General features: G+C 34.0%; 1 protein-coding gene and 1 non-coding gene across 2 annotated transcripts; one reads left to right on the top strand and one right to left on the bottom strand.

Annotated features, from left to right (window-relative positions):
• Positions 1-10,120: 10,120 nt before the first annotated feature.
• TRNAM-CAU (transfer RNA methionine (anticodon CAU)) lies at positions 10,121-10,208 on the top strand. Its single transcript is given in 2 exon segments — positions 10,121-10,158; positions 10,173-10,208. It is a non-coding gene; the product is annotated as a tRNA-Met (tRNA).
• Positions 10,209-10,597: 389 nt separating this feature from the next.
• LOC125222231 (cell division cycle 5-like protein) lies at positions 10,598-15,661 on the bottom strand. The gene is made up of 5 exons (XM_048124738.2): positions 15,413-15,661; positions 14,684-14,991; positions 12,495-14,219; positions 11,758-12,039; positions 10,598-11,433 (listed from the first exon to the last, which is right to left on the bottom strand). Exons 2-5 carry the CDS (start codon positions 14,858-14,860, stop codon positions 10,774-10,776), a joined length of 2,844 nt encoding a protein of 947 aa, XP_047980695.2. The 5' UTR covers positions 14,861-14,991; positions 15,413-15,661; the 3' UTR covers positions 10,598-10,773.
• Between the last annotated feature and the right edge of the window lie 82 nt (positions 15,662-15,743).

Below are 15,743 nucleotides of genomic sequence, written 5' to 3' on the forward strand. Positions count from 1 at the left end.
TGTTTGTTTCTTCATTTAGAAACTTAAGATTTGATCCTTTTTCTTTTTCCTCTCTATATCTTTTTATAGTTTTATCCAAGGTTCAATTTGTTCAAGTTTTTTAAAAGACAATTTTAAGATAGGTAAATGCACCTCTGGATCCTTTTTTTTTCTTTTTTCCTTTAAATATTTCATTTTCTTTGGGAGGAAAAATTGTACAGTACTGCATTTAAATCAAACATCCTCTTCCACTCTGCCAGTAAGGCAGTAAAGATATTATACTCTTTTTTTTTCTTCTATTTTTTCCCTCTAAAGACTTCTTGCTAAATTAGCAATATTTTAGATGTTTATGTTGATGGCCTTCAAACCTATTTCACCAAATATGATGTTTAAATTTGATTTCTTGAAGCCTTGCTTTTCTTGTGAAATTTTTGGAGGAATTGGGAATCTAGAGAAAAGAAAGGGAGAAAATGAATAGGACAAACAAATGATTGAAAATGGTGAATTATGTGTTCAAATGTATTTATTTAATGTTCAAGAAAATACTTATCAACAATCCTAAAAAAGGAAATACACAAACAATTAATTCCACAGCAGCAAAAAGTGGATATTGGACATTTACCTGTAGTCTATGTAGCTGTAAAAATTCCATAGAATAATAAACTGGAGATAACAGAAGAATCAATACAGTCCTTTTTTTGGCAGAGCTTCTGAATTCTTACTTCAAATTACAGCAAAAAAAATAAATATGAGTGATCAAGACACCTAAAATGTGACAGAATTGCAGCAAACAATAAAAAACTAGTATGACATAAATTTTCTGTGCTTTTAATACCAAATGCAGGTGCATTGCATTGCATATATCAACCATACTGAAATTTTAGTTGGAGACCTAAAACTTACTTACTTTCATAACACTCCTTAATGAGACATTATGTGCAAGAAGATGCATACATAGACACACACATGTATACTTTTTGTGTGTGTGTTTTTGGGTAGCAGAGTCATAACTGTTCACAGTAGGTTTGGCTAACCTTTAGCAATGAATGCCTGGAACCATACCGATGAATATGAAGTTCAAGAACCAAAATCAAAGCATTAGCTCGACACCTCAAAATGTACTAAATACTTTATGCGAAAAGGGAAGATTCGAGGAGGGCAAGAAACATGTTCTTGGATCTTGTTTGCAGCAAAATTTCCACATAACAAAGGATCATCTGATATTGAATTGGAAGAAACTGGGCTAAACGAGCTAAGCAAGGCGTTTCTCACCTTAGACATTAAGACGTCTATACAACAAGGAATTCAAATGCAAGCTGAGGAGCATAATATTTAACATGAATCATCATATGATCAAAGATATATGCAAGATTGGTGATCTGATCAAACTTAATATGGCTGGCAGATGAATTGCACTTAATATGTGAAATTCGAATAAACCTACTGTGACTTCATCGACAATAAAAACTGCACAAGGCATCAAAATACACCAGGGGCAACTGACCACGTTTGTTGTTCCATCAGCAAAAGACAGACGATGTTAACCAGCTGCGTGCTCCTCTGTGATCCGTCAAACCACAGAGAAAAATGAAACGAGGTGAATACATGCCTTCATAAGCCTTTAATCAAGAATCCTTCTGTTTGAAACTATAACACCAAATACCAAAAAAACCCAACAAACTTGCTCATTGACATAACACCAATAAAGGGGGAAAAGGAGGAATCTTTGTTAATTCACTATTGTTTCAAATACTATCAAACTGGAGATAAAGCTCAAGCCTTTATATGAATCATCTCACAACAAATGACACCTAAATGAAAACATTTACAAACTAAGATTAGATTTACATTTGTTGGAAAGCAGCAAGCACCTTTCTTTACTCAAAAAGGTAAAGAAACTAAAAGAAAACTTCACTAATCAAAGCCCAAAACATCATTATTAAAAAGGATATAGCTAAAATATCCAACCAACCAAAAGAATTTAGGAAAAGGGAAATGGAAAAAAGAAAGCATAAACTAGATACCATCATCATCAATTAGTCATTATCATAATTTCAATTCAAGTACAGTACAATTATCTTTTTTTCTTGACTTACAAAAGATAAATACACAAAATCTATGTATACCACCAAATTCCAAAATGCTCCATTTCCAATATCTTCCACTCTGCATTGGCAAAACCTCTATCTCCTCATCAGCTCTCTCCAGGAAAAATGCTAAAATTTCCAAATGAACTCTTTTCTCATATTAGGTTAGCCAAAAAACTTTAAAATAAGTAAAATAAATATAAAAAATACAGAAGAAAGAGGTCTAATGATTATAAAGAGTCTCCTTTTTTCCTTTTCCAATATTTTAGAGAACAAAAACACTGTAAAAAATATGCCTGGCTCCAACCTGTCTGCCTTCAACCAACAAAAAGCAAAAAAAGGGCAACATTTCTTTCTCCCTTTTTCTCTGATGGAGAAGAACAAACCACATTGCTCTCCCCCTCACCAATGAAAACCCCATAACCACCTCAGATTCACAGTGTTACAGTCTTCCTCCAAAAGGGCAACCTCGTCATTCCACCCCACCACCCCCCTCCACCCAAGAACCACCATCCCACCACCTTCCATTCTTATTCGGCAAATGGGCTTCAAGATTTTCCTTCTCTCTCACTCCACAAACTGTAAAAATCTAGTCTTTTTCTTTTCCTCTATCTTTGAAATGCTAGAGAGAGAAAGATTGGATTTTGATTGGTTTCCCAGAGCTAAGTGTAAATGTCAAAACTGTGTGTGTGTGTGTGTTGGGATTGGAGAATCAAGAATGGGGGGATTGAGTAGTTTAAAAGGAGAAATGGGGGTAGGCCGGTGAAAGGCCATTTTCAACTTTCTCTTTGTTCCCTTTTTCCTAACTCTCTCCATTTTGTCTCTCTCATTTGATATTTAGTTTGTTACAAAGCAATATACTCCTATATTGTGAAAATTTATTCCTCCCATTATTAATGACCTTTAATTCGTACACCCACTTAATTTTATTTTACTTTCTAACTTTTTCAATTACTCTCTTCCACAATTATTTGAGGATCAAGTATAACTCATGTTTCCCTCTAAAAAAAAGTACTAACTCATGTATCAATGCTTCAACCTAAATTTAAGACTTTTGTAGTTAAACACTTATTATACTTTTATCACTAGTAAAGGTAACTCCTAGAGTTCAAAATTAATTACAATAGGAAATTAGTTGGTAGGTTAATAAACTCAATATTGTGGATATGGACAGTAATGTAATTCATTTTGTAACTTTTCTCTTCCTACTTTATTCTGCTAATGAGAGATATAAATAAGAAGAAATTACTGATGTCTCTCGTTAGTAAAATAAAATAAGTAAAAAAAGTACTCTAAAAAATGAATCGTATTATTGGAATAATACTATATAAGAATTTAAACATGTTGTGTTATATTTAACTCGTACAAAAAATTCATAAATCAACTAATGTATGTGTGAGTGTGTATCAATGCATGATAAATTATTTAGAGGGAACTTCTTTTTTGGTCCACGAACTTTGCCAAAGTATCATTTTAGGTCCGTGAATTTTGAAAATATCATTTGAGGTCCATCAACTATGAGATAATATCATTTGAAGTACTCTTTTACTATTTCCAAGTTTTTCTAGACGAAAATACCCTCAATACCTTAAAGGGTATATATTTTTAATAAACTTATCATATACTCATATTTTTTATAAATATCTTTACAATATATTTTTGACGATTTTTCTAAATATAATTTTATCATATTGTGACATGCAAGTTAAATTGCTTCTTCAATTATTTATATTAAAGAATTTTAAAATTGAATATAGAACTTCTCTAATAATAAAAAAATTGAATAAGGATTATTTCTTGCATGTCACAAAATTAAGTGATAATATTGAAGGTCAAATTATATTTAAAAAATTCATCAAAAATATATAGTAAAGATATTTATAAAAAATATGAGTATATCAAAAGTTTATTAAAAATATATACCCTTAAATTTATTGAGGGTATTTTCGTCCAAAAAAACTTGGAAATAGTAAAAAAGTACTTCAAATGATATTACTCCATAGTTGATGGACCTCAAATAATATTTTCAAAGTTCACGGACCTAAAATGATACTTTGGCAAAGTTCGTGGACCAAAAATGATGTTCCCCCAATTATTTATTACTATTACTAGTATACTTATTATGACATCTTGAATATCCAAAATAGATTAAATTTTTAAAATTTAATACTCCATCCGTACTATAAAATTATGTGCACTTTTTATTTCCGTATGTCCCATAAATATGGGGATTTCCATTTATGAAAGTTATTCCAATTTATTACTCCTATTAACCAAATTATTTACAATGTATACCACTATAAAAAAAAACTAACAATAATAGGATTCCACTATCCACTAACACTACTTTAACTACTATTCTCCACATCTCTTTAACTTACCAATTTTGTCTTAATTCTCGTGTCATATCATATGGCCATACTTTTATGAGACGGAGGGAGAATGATATTTTTATAGATTATTAATATAATTTCTACATTATTTGATTTTTTTATATATATAGTATTTTATTTTATTTTTGAATTTTATATAAAATCGAATATTATATGTTCTTCAACGTAAATTGCGTGTAGGGAACCTGAAGTCATTCCACAATTAAGGATAGTTTAACATATTACTCAGAAAATATTTCTCATTTCATAGGAAATAGTTGAACTGAGGCCTATGGAAAAACAAATAAGTCAAATTTAGGTTGTAAAAGTAAAATCTTGCAGTCGTTTATTACCCCTAGACAAATTTCAGAACTACATTGATTTCAACTTATTGGACATTAATGTAGTACACAATTATAGTTTCAAATTTGTAACAAGTTTGACTTACAATTACTGGTGAGATTTGAACTTTTAATATTTTTCATCACTAAGTCGTCATAAAAAAAGAAAAAGAAAATGGCAGTGGCAAATCAAACTTTGTTTATGTAAATTCATGATAATAATTCTATATAAAACTTATGCATTTTCATTACCTTTAATACCCAATAATCATTTGTAAATTCAATATGCATTGTGGCATGAGTCATGACTATGCCAAATTATGATAAGTCAATGGTAATTAGTAGTACTACTATTAAGTTTTACCTACCATAAAAATTTGATATGTTTTAATTTTTAAAGACACCAGCAACAACACACACTAAAACTAAATTTCACTTTATTTATAGATCATTCACTTATTATTTTCCTCATATTCATAGCATTCAAATCGCATTTCATTTCACATACTTTAGCATTTATTATTAGTTTATATATATATATTATATTATATTAATTGCAATTTTATATATATTCGTCGCAGTAACATAGTAATTTTTTTTTGTAGAAATTAGTTTTGGTGAAATAATGCATAAACGAATTATTAAGATATAATGGATGGAATAAAGGCCAGTGTGACAGTGCCGGTGAGACAACGGCGAGTGAGGGCGAAATCCGTAATATCATATTCTGCTACCGCAAAAGTCGAAGACAGTATAATTAATTTAATAAATGTTTGACTAATCTCAGAGTAATTAATTTAATAAATGTTGGGCCTTTAATTTAGCAAGTTTGTCCATGCATTGTCGTCTCATTCATTCATCATTACCAAATTCAATAATGTTTTAACAAATTCAAAATTAATTCTTTTTTCAATTCAATTATATCATGTCATGTCTCTTCTCTATTGGAACTTTCTCTTATCCTTTCAATTTTTATGATTAATTAAAGGCGCCGATAATTTTGTCACCTAACCATCATATATATGTCTCCATTTTATTCCTTTTCACCTCTCATTTTTTTAATAGACGCTTTTTTAGGTAAAGATAAAAAAAAATTCTTGGTATTAAATACTACTACTACTCATGTATACGTATAGGGATCATTCTATTTTATATATTTAAAGCGTTGTATATAGAGTTAATTACTTTATAGTACTAGAATTAAATTTATTAGTTGAAAAATAAAATTGTTGCTCGTTGTGAATTTTATAAAAATATCATTAATTAGATTAGAAATTAGTAGAGGTGCTGTCGCGTCAATTTATTCAGTTTGGCTCTGTTTCTAAGGTGAAAATGAAATGAAATTATCGATATTATCATTTTCTGAGATTCGATTGGAAAAGGAAAGCGTAGCAAATCTTTGTTCACAATTAATGTCCCTCACTCGATTTGACTCTTGATCACCATCTCATCGATATGTCCATTTCAATAAATTCACTATTAAATGGGTAAATTATTATTTTTATATATTGTCTTTTAAGTGTATTTTTTTCTAAATACTCCAATTTTATAAAGAGGAATAGTAACCATTATTCGTTATTCCCTTTTTTCACTATGACCGACAGATAATTGGAAAAAAAATTTGTCATTGTTAAGTCAAACATAGTGAAGAAAATATCTTAGCGTTCAAAGCTATAGATATAGCATAACGATCAAATGTTAGGCAATAGATGACGGAGGAAAAATAAAAATGAACATAGAAAGAATCGCACTCCGGCAACATTCCAAAAATCAAATCTAATAGTAGAGTTTTCTAAAATTCGTGGGCAAAGAATGGGACACACTAAAAGATTGTATCAAATTTGGTGCTAATAGTATTTTTTTTCAATCTATTAGAAATGGGTCACTCACCCCTTAAAGGCCTCATAAGGGGAGGGTTATCCACACTTATATAGATTAGATTGGATCATCATCAAGTCGATGTGGGACAGAATTGAGAGAATTTAACACGCCCCCTCACGTGTGGGCCGGAAAGGACATCGGTCTTCCATCACGTGGGTAGGCAATGCTAGAGAACCATCATCGATGTGGGCCGGAAAGGACATCGGTCTTCCACTCGTGAGGTAGATAAGAGATAAAGAGAAAACCATTATCGACTTGGGCCCGCTCTGATACCATATTAGAAATGGGTCACTCACCCCTTAAAATGCCTCATAAGGGGGAGGGTTATCCACACTTATATAGATTAGATTGGATCATCACCAAGTCGATGTGGGACAGAATTGAGAGAATTTAACACAATCATAGTGCTAAGACTAAAACATCTTATCTTATGAAAGGCAGTACCCATTGTTAACTGGTGGCTGAAGTTTTTCTTCTAATAAATAATTTTGTTTCAGGTCACAATTTATTGTAACTTATAATAAGAATATTAAATCTTTCTTCACACTATAATGTGAACTTTTTAAATTACTATTTTCTCGTTCCCATAAGAATATACACTTTTTTTTAATCCGTTCAAAAAAATATGTGCTTTCTAATTTTAAAAACTATTGTCTCTCTAATGAGGTGGAACTCATTTCCTACTAATAATACTTTAATTACTTTTTTCTCTTTTACTTTTCTCTTATTTTACTAATTTTATATTAAAACTCGTACGCAACTCAAAATGCATATTCTTTTGGTATGGAGGAAGTACTAATTATAGGTCTGGGGATAATGATAAATCAAAATTGGTGAGGCTAACTAAAACGAAGTTTGTAAAAGCTCAACTAAGAAATTGTTGAGGCTATATAATTAGATTTAGCATTTCTAAATCCAAAAAATAGTAAAATTTGTGTATTTTAAATTTTTTTAAAGAGATACAAAAAATGAATGCCTTTCAATGCCACAGTTTAATCGTTAAGGCTATAGACCTCATCAACTTCAACTACTTATCTAAGATGCATAGAATTTAATAGCCGCAAATGTGATCCATCTCAATTCTCAAGTGACAAAGTTAAGACATCCAAAAGTATATTATGTTTTAATTTTCTTAATTTAAGTAGTACTTTTAGTCTAGTCTATAGTAGCTTGGCTATCGTGCATATTGAAATTCTAAGTAATACTCCCTTTGTTCGTGAATAAGAGTCTCGTTTTTTCATTTTGGTCTGTTCGTGAATAGGAGTTTCAGTTCATAATTATCATAAATGATAAAAAGGCCCCACATTCCACCAACTCATTCCACTCACATATCATTTAAAACTAATACTCCCTCCGTTCCCTCATAGTTGAGGCGAAACTTTTCGGCACGGAGTTTAAGAAATGAATGTTGAGTGTGTTAAATAAATGGATTAAAAAGTAAGAAAGAGAAAAAGGTAGAGAGAATAAAGTAAAAAGTGAATAAAGTAGAGAGAATAAAGTAAGAAAGAGTAAAGTAAGAAAGAGAAAAAAGTTACTATATATAGAAATGACTCAACTATGAGGGAACTTCCCAAAATGGAAAAATGACTCAACTATGAAGGAACGGAGGGAGTATATATATAAGTGTGACTCATGTACCACTCACTTTTCTTAACATTTATTAAAATTCATGCCGGAAAGAAATGAGACTCCTATTCGCGGACGGAGAGAGTAATATATATTTGATAATGATAAATGGCTCATCTCACTGTGACCTTATCTTGAACTCTCAAAACTTCAGTTGCCCCATCCCCTAGGCGCAAATAACCTATCATTGTCTCGGTTGATGTAAGCTTTGGGGAAGTTGAAATAGTAGAGCACTCATCTTATTGCTTGGATGCTTTCAGTTTCAGCAGTTATCTGCTCAGCACTTGACTAAATACTCCCTTCGTTGTGCCATAGTTGAGATGAAACTTTTCGGCACGGAGGTTTAGAAATGAATATTGGGTGTGTTAAATAAATAGATAAAAAAGTAAGAGAGATGAAAAAGTAGAGAGAATAGAGTATAAAGTGAATAAAGTAGAGAGAATAAAGTAAGAGAGAGTAAAATAAGAAAGAGAAAAAAGTTATCATATAAGGAAATGACTCAACTATGAAAAAACTTTCCGAAATGGTAAAATGACTCAACTATAGTAAAACGGAGGGAGTAACATTTATTATGAGCACGATATATCTTGTATCTAAATAAAGTATTAGGCACCCTCCCCTTGCATCAATTCCTTCATTTCTCGATTAAAAATAAATATAATTTTGATTTTATAATAATTTTGAAACAATTAAACAAATTAATGATGAATTAATTCGAAAACTAGCTAGGTTAGGCAAAAGAAAATATTAGGCACCCCCTCCTTGATAGCTCGACCGAAAGAACCTAACCTAATTTACCAAGCCTATCCTAGGACACATAATGTGCAACATCTATGGCAGTAATAATTTCTATTAACCAAATTAATGAGGCAAAAAAGACTAAGAAATAAAGCAGTCATCAAATTAATACTACTATATAGTATGCTAATCTATATATAGGCCCTACGCATGAAGATCAACGGTGTACTATTTTATGGTTATTAGCATCATATTTAATTGAATTATGGATCATATTTTGATTGAGTTTTGTCAATTAGATTAAACGTCACCGCATTATATGGAATTTGTGGGATCAAACACATTGAAGAAGATTGTTGTTAGCTTCAGAGAGTAAATGTGATACGATAGTAGTCACTGACAATAAATGGCACACGAAGAACATAAATATTAAAATTTGACACTGAAAGATCAGGACATTGCTGCCGCAAAATTAGATCGGTGTTAGCTCCAAAAGACATATTTAGCGATTAAATATAAGTTCACATTAAATGAAAATTCTTAGTAACAAAATTAAAATGCATTGATGGAATCCGACTTAATTTTTGCTAATTCTATGATGAAATGGGAATATTAGGTTTTCAACAAAGACAGATATACTCCTATAAAATAACATAATCAGCTTTATTAGAAAGAAGTAAAAATACATACTACTTAGTTCACGACATTCGTATTTTTTTAACAAAACTGAAAATAACTATTTAACCTATATATTTAAAATAACTACTCGAGTTTTCATACTTGTGTCACAGTAATGAATGGGACCTTTAGTATGATTGGCCATTATTTTCAAAATATATTTTTATATCTTCCAATCAATTTGTAATAATGGCAATTACGGTTTTCGGTTGGTCGCGGCCCTTTCATTATAAAAAGAGTTGTACAGTTGGATAAAAAAGTACTTAGTGGCTAATCACGAACCAATTAATTTATCTAGTTTTGATTTATAAATTCAAATCGAAGCTTATTTGTAATAATCGGAGGGAGTATTCTTTTATTTTTCTCTAATTTTCCATAAACATCTTCATATGTATTAATATTGAGACAATTGCGACATGGGGTGGTGGCGCAGTTGGCTAGCGCGTAGGTCTCATAGCTAGAGTTGAGTTATCCTGAGGTCGAGAGTTCGAGCCTCTCTCACCCCATTTTTTGTCATTTTAGTCCACACCCCAATTCTTGTGATTTTATTTTTGGCTTATCTTCTTTCTCATTAGTATTGAATATACCTTGAATAATATGTCTATAATTAATAAAAATAATTATCAATGGGTATTATATAAGGGTTGATCATTTGTTTTCATACAATAAAAAAGTTCAATTTTATTGGACTTTGAGGAGTACAAGTGTAAAACGTGAGATAGTACTTAATTAAAAATGTTCTCCTGCACAATGGATTTAGCCATGAAACCAAGTGAGATTTATTACACTAGTATATAGTGGTTGGTAATTAGGAGTATTATTTAATAATCCCCTTTCACAAAATTTTTGCCACATTAGCCAAATAGAGCTTCCACGTAGAGAGAGATACACATAATGACTACAAAAAGGAAAGTCTTTATCAATTTCCGAATTATCTGATGAAGTACAAAATTAAAGTAAAAATAAAAATCACGTTTTGGATTGAACAGCATACAAGTTCTCTTTCACCCTCACAAAATGAAATAGAACATCACATACATTCTCCGATTTCAAGTATGGGAAGAAAACTATCTATGCTTCGCCAGCACTCTTCTCTGCATTCTCTTCCGCAGCATCATTTTCATCCTTGGATCTCGATTCCATCTCCACCTCCACGCCCTTCGTCTCATCAGTATCTTGCACTTCAGGCTCAGCAGTAGGTGCAATTACCTCATCTCCAGCTGCAACACCAGCCTTGACCGTGTCCTTGGTGACAGCAGCTTTCTCTTCAGCTGCATCCGTCTCTTGCGTTGCTGTTGCATCAGCCTCAGCCTCAGCCACGGCTGTGTCCTTGGCGACAGCTTCTTCAGCTGCATCGGGCTCTTGCATTGCTTCGTCCTTGGGAGCTTCAAGATCAGGTGCAACAGATTGATCTTGAGTTGTGTCAATGGCATCCATGGCAGTGTCGTTGTCTTTTGCAGCATTTTCAAGATCCCTTTCTGCTTGCAGTCTATATGCATTTACCAAATGCTGAACTCTTTCTAGTTCAGCCATCCGATCGCCATACCGTTTCTGTAAAGTGCGCTCGAGGTCCTTCTGCTTCTGAACCTCTTCCCAGAGGTTGCTGATCCTGTATGTTGCCGCTAGAGTTTCTTGCTTACTCAAAGCTTGGAAGCATTCTAGCTCGGTTCCTGCAGTGTCCATCTGCTTGAAGGTTGCCTCCACTTGTGCCCAAAGTTTATTACACCTCATCTGATCAGTCAGAAACAATCTAATTCAGCAATTGGATTTCTAACACAATTCATATATCGTACAACCAAAATCAAGAATCTAATCTTGATTGAAACAAACTATGTCAAATAAGTAAAAGATTCTCAGATTTAAATACAAATTAACACAAACTATAGATAGCGATTTCCATTCATGTAACATGCGACCAAAAATGTCAGATCATGGAGCTTCTTGTAGAGTTTCTGTATATTTAGGTAGCGATCATTTTTAATAAAAGTTCAACGGCCAAAGGGAAATTACACAACACAAATGCTTTCAAAAAGAAAATCATGAAGAAGATCATACCTGATAACCATTGGTTAAAACTTTAATCTTCTGCTCAATCCGCTGTGCTTTTTTAGTCTCATCATCCATCTTCTTCTTCACATGTTCAAATTCATTCTGCAGGGAGGCAAGTTTCTCCGCATGGGTGGCAACACTTGCTAGACCGAAGCCATCACGTGTAGGGAAGTACATCATATCATCTAAGCATGTTTTATGTGCTTCCACATAGCCTTCAAAAGATTCATTCTCATGGCCCATAGCAACACGTAGATATTGGACCTCATCTTCTATAAGTTTATCTGCCTGCATATTCAGATAATCTTACTTGAGAAAAATCCAATTTGAAGGTGGGACTCTAGAGTGACAAAAATATGAATGAAAGAACCAGAGGAAACCACCTCTACGCATAAATAATTTCATATTGCTTACAAGAAAATCAAGAGAAACTTAGTAAGAAGCACATGCAACGATTTTTCATCTCAAGAAAGCAATCATCAAGTCATCAACATATAACATAATTCTTCCCACTTATATAAATAAAACAATCAAACACTTAAATGTTGCCGTGGTACCATAATAGCAAATACTATATTACAAGGATCTTTAAGTAATTCAAACATCAGGAAAGATGGCCAGGAATCTAAGTATTAAAACAGAAACGTGGTCTCAGTTTGTGCCTCACAAAAGTTATCTTGGAACTCCAAAAAATTTAAAAGTGCCCTGGAAAATATATCAAATATACAGTTTGAGTTACATACCTCTTTCAGCTCATCTTCTTCAAACTCGTCAATTGTTGGCACATCTACAGAATTCTCTTTTGCAGCATGTTTTCCTTTCTTCTTCTCCTTGGTTGCTTTCTCATCCAGGGGATATTTTATATTATCATGCTCTAACAAAGACAAAAGCTCCTTTCTTATTAATTCATCAGCCTGCTCAACTAAAGTTGACGGGACAACGGAACTCTTGTCTTCATCAGATCTTATCAAAGTGTTTCTAATGAGGTCCAACGAAGCCACAGGAGGTCTTGGCAGCTCCCTCTGCAGTACTTTTGACCTTTTCTTGAGTAATGCTTGTTGCCTTGCTTCTTCCTCGGCCTTCTCTCGAGCAATTCTATCTGACATGTCTTCCTCGATCTTCTCTTCAAGTTCTTCATCTTCTTCAGCCAACGGTTGAATAACTATCTGGTAGTCATTCTTGGGTTGTGGGAGATTTTTCAGACCAAAAATGAGTTCCTTTTTTGAATCAGACTGCCTCACTTTGGAAATGTCATGCATATCAATATCTTCATTTATGCGCAGCTCATCCCTCATTGAAGTTCCTTTTGGAGTCAAACCAACAGCATATACATCACGTGTGGGTGTCATCCCGATTCTCGGAGTCAGACCAGGGCCTCCAGGAGTTGCACCTCCAGGAGTAGCAGACGGAGTCATTAGAGGATTTGGTGTTGCAATATCCTTTTTCTTTGGAGTCACCCCAGAAAAGTCTGAAGGGTGCAGCATCGGATTATCCCCACCAAGCAATGGAGTCTGAGACAAAGTCAACCTCCGCTGGTTCTCTGCTTCCATCATAATAGCATCCTGCTTTCCTGCAGGAGTTCTTTGAGGGGTTCTCCCTGGAGTCATTCCATATCTCGGAGTCTGGGCATAATTTGCAAGAAGAGCACGTGTTGCAGCATTTCCTTCTGTAAGTTCTTCATTTCCAAGAAGATCACTAGCAATTCCCATCTTAGCAATTGCCTCCAACTCATGGTCAGGAATCTGTGGGGCTGGGAGATTTAACCTGGACCTTTTTCGGACTGCTTCAGGATCATTGAGTTTATTTGCTTGCAAAATTGCAGATGGAGCATCCTGCCTCTCTGCTATTTTATTTTTTGCAATGTCCTGCTTTCTCAATCGAGCTTCTTTGTCAACTCTTCTTTCACCTTCCAACTCCTCGATTGTTGTTGGAAACTTGACTAATTCAGCAGGCCGATCTTCATCAGCAATATCATAAAAGCCAGGTGGAGGTCTCTTTTCAAAAGGAATTTCAGCATTGTAATCAATTCCTTTTCTCTTTCTCTTCTTATGGCGAAGGTTAATTCCAGCAGCTTTAAGCTCTCTTCTTTTCTGCAATGAAGCAAGCCTGCGAGCCTCTTCAAGCTGTTTCTCTCGGGCTTTCCTTTTTGCCTTCTTACCCCTAGTGTTGGCTAACCGAGCCCGAGCTTCAGAAAGCATCTCCTTTTCATCTTCATCCATATCTACAGGATCAGGACGAGCAGGCTTCGATTCCGGATTAGGATCAATCTCTCCAGGGCGCAATTTCCTCGGGTCATCACCAGGTTCATAGTTCTCATCCTTGGCACAGGCTGCATCCAAAAGCTTTTCATATCTCTCCAAGCACTGTGATGGAGTACGTCCAACAATAGGGGCAATCGTCCTCCACTGGGTGGGCATGAGTTTAGCCAAATGTAATAACTTCTCATCTTCTTCTCGGGTCCACTCAGTCTGCAATGTTACGTTGGGCAGGGTATCATTTACAGATCACAAATGATGAAAGTTATCAGCATAAGAAAGTTAGAAGCTATAGCATTCATGAATAACTTTTATGCTAAATTGTCTACTAAAAGATTGTCCCATGGTATAATCATCCCACACCTACTCCAATGTGTCAATTTCTTAATTCCTAGGTAGGTTTTTCACATGAAGTATTTCTATTAAATGTGCAACATCTGAAACAGTTAACAAAATATAACCAGCAACAAAATAGAATTAGCAATCAATCAAATAAAAAAAATACAAACTAGGCAACCCTCTAGTAACATAGAACAATCAATCAGATATAAAAAAAACAAATAAATAAATAGTTCAAATCTTGCATCATCAAAGAACAGAGCGATCAACGAACCCTTCATATCAAATCCAAAATAAATAAAAAACTGAACATTTCAAAATCTTGCAAGATGGAGTACCTTTTTGATTGAGGGATCCAGCCACTCATACCAGCGGGCCTTGCACTGTTTGGCTGACTTCCGGACCAACAGAGAAGAAATTCTGGCCCATTGATTCTTCCCATATTTCATAACAGCAGCCTTGAGAATTTCATCTTCTGTGTTCTTCCACACACCTCCCTTTATCATAATCCTCATTTTGCCGGTGAAACTTTACAACTACAATGGACTAATACAACAAATCGAAGGGTTTCTTCTGAGGGTTTAATATTTAGCTACTCTCTCAATCCTCTCAATCCAGGAATCAAGTCAGATTATTTCCTCAAATTCTGCAAAAACAATATAATTTGGGCATCAGTATTCTAATAACAGCTAATCAAAACAACTTCTGCAACACCAAACACTTATGTAATTTCTCAATCCAAGTTTATAAGCTGATTTCATTATCGAAATTCGATCTTGCCATACTAAAACAAGCTCTACAACTGCAAAATACGTAGCTACTGATTTAAAAACGCCTTAAAATAGACACGGAAAGCCTACAATTACAGCAACTAGTTTCGTTGTCAATCTTCGTGAATCGTTACAAGCCAACAATTTTCACTTCATTCGCACGATACCGACAACAATTTCCTACACATTGTTTCATACTACTATTTGACTCCGTAGGCTTCAAAAATTTAACCTAACTAGAAATAAATAAAAAAGAAACACGTGATAATCGGTTTGCTAATTGGAGTATTTCCTTACCAAATCAGCTGAGTCTCGAAAGCGATTCTGGAATGAATCAGGTGTTTAATCTCGGACGATTCAGCGATGCGCGGGACGGTTGAGTTGGAGATGTGCCTGTGCCCGTCCTTCTTGTTGTGCGTAATGGCGTAGAACGGAGGATATTGTCCGCGGAGAGAGGAATCCGGCGGTGATGAGGGCGCCGGGATTTTGAGGAAGAAGGGGGAAGGGAAGTATGGGGTTTGGGGATTTCAATGATGCGAGGGAATGACAATAGAGAGAGAAGGGGGTGAGAAGCATTGGGCTTTTTGTTGGGCTGGGCTTAAGGTGTAAAATAATCCGAAATTTGAAA

The sequence above is a fragment of the Salvia hispanica genome, chromosome 1 (assembly GCF_029641045.1).
Source record: "Salvia hispanica isolate PSC_SH4W2 chromosome 1, Shi_PSC_v1, whole genome shotgun sequence".
NCBI classification, from domain to species: domain Eukaryota; kingdom Viridiplantae; phylum Streptophyta; class Magnoliopsida; order Lamiales; family Lamiaceae; genus Salvia; species Salvia hispanica.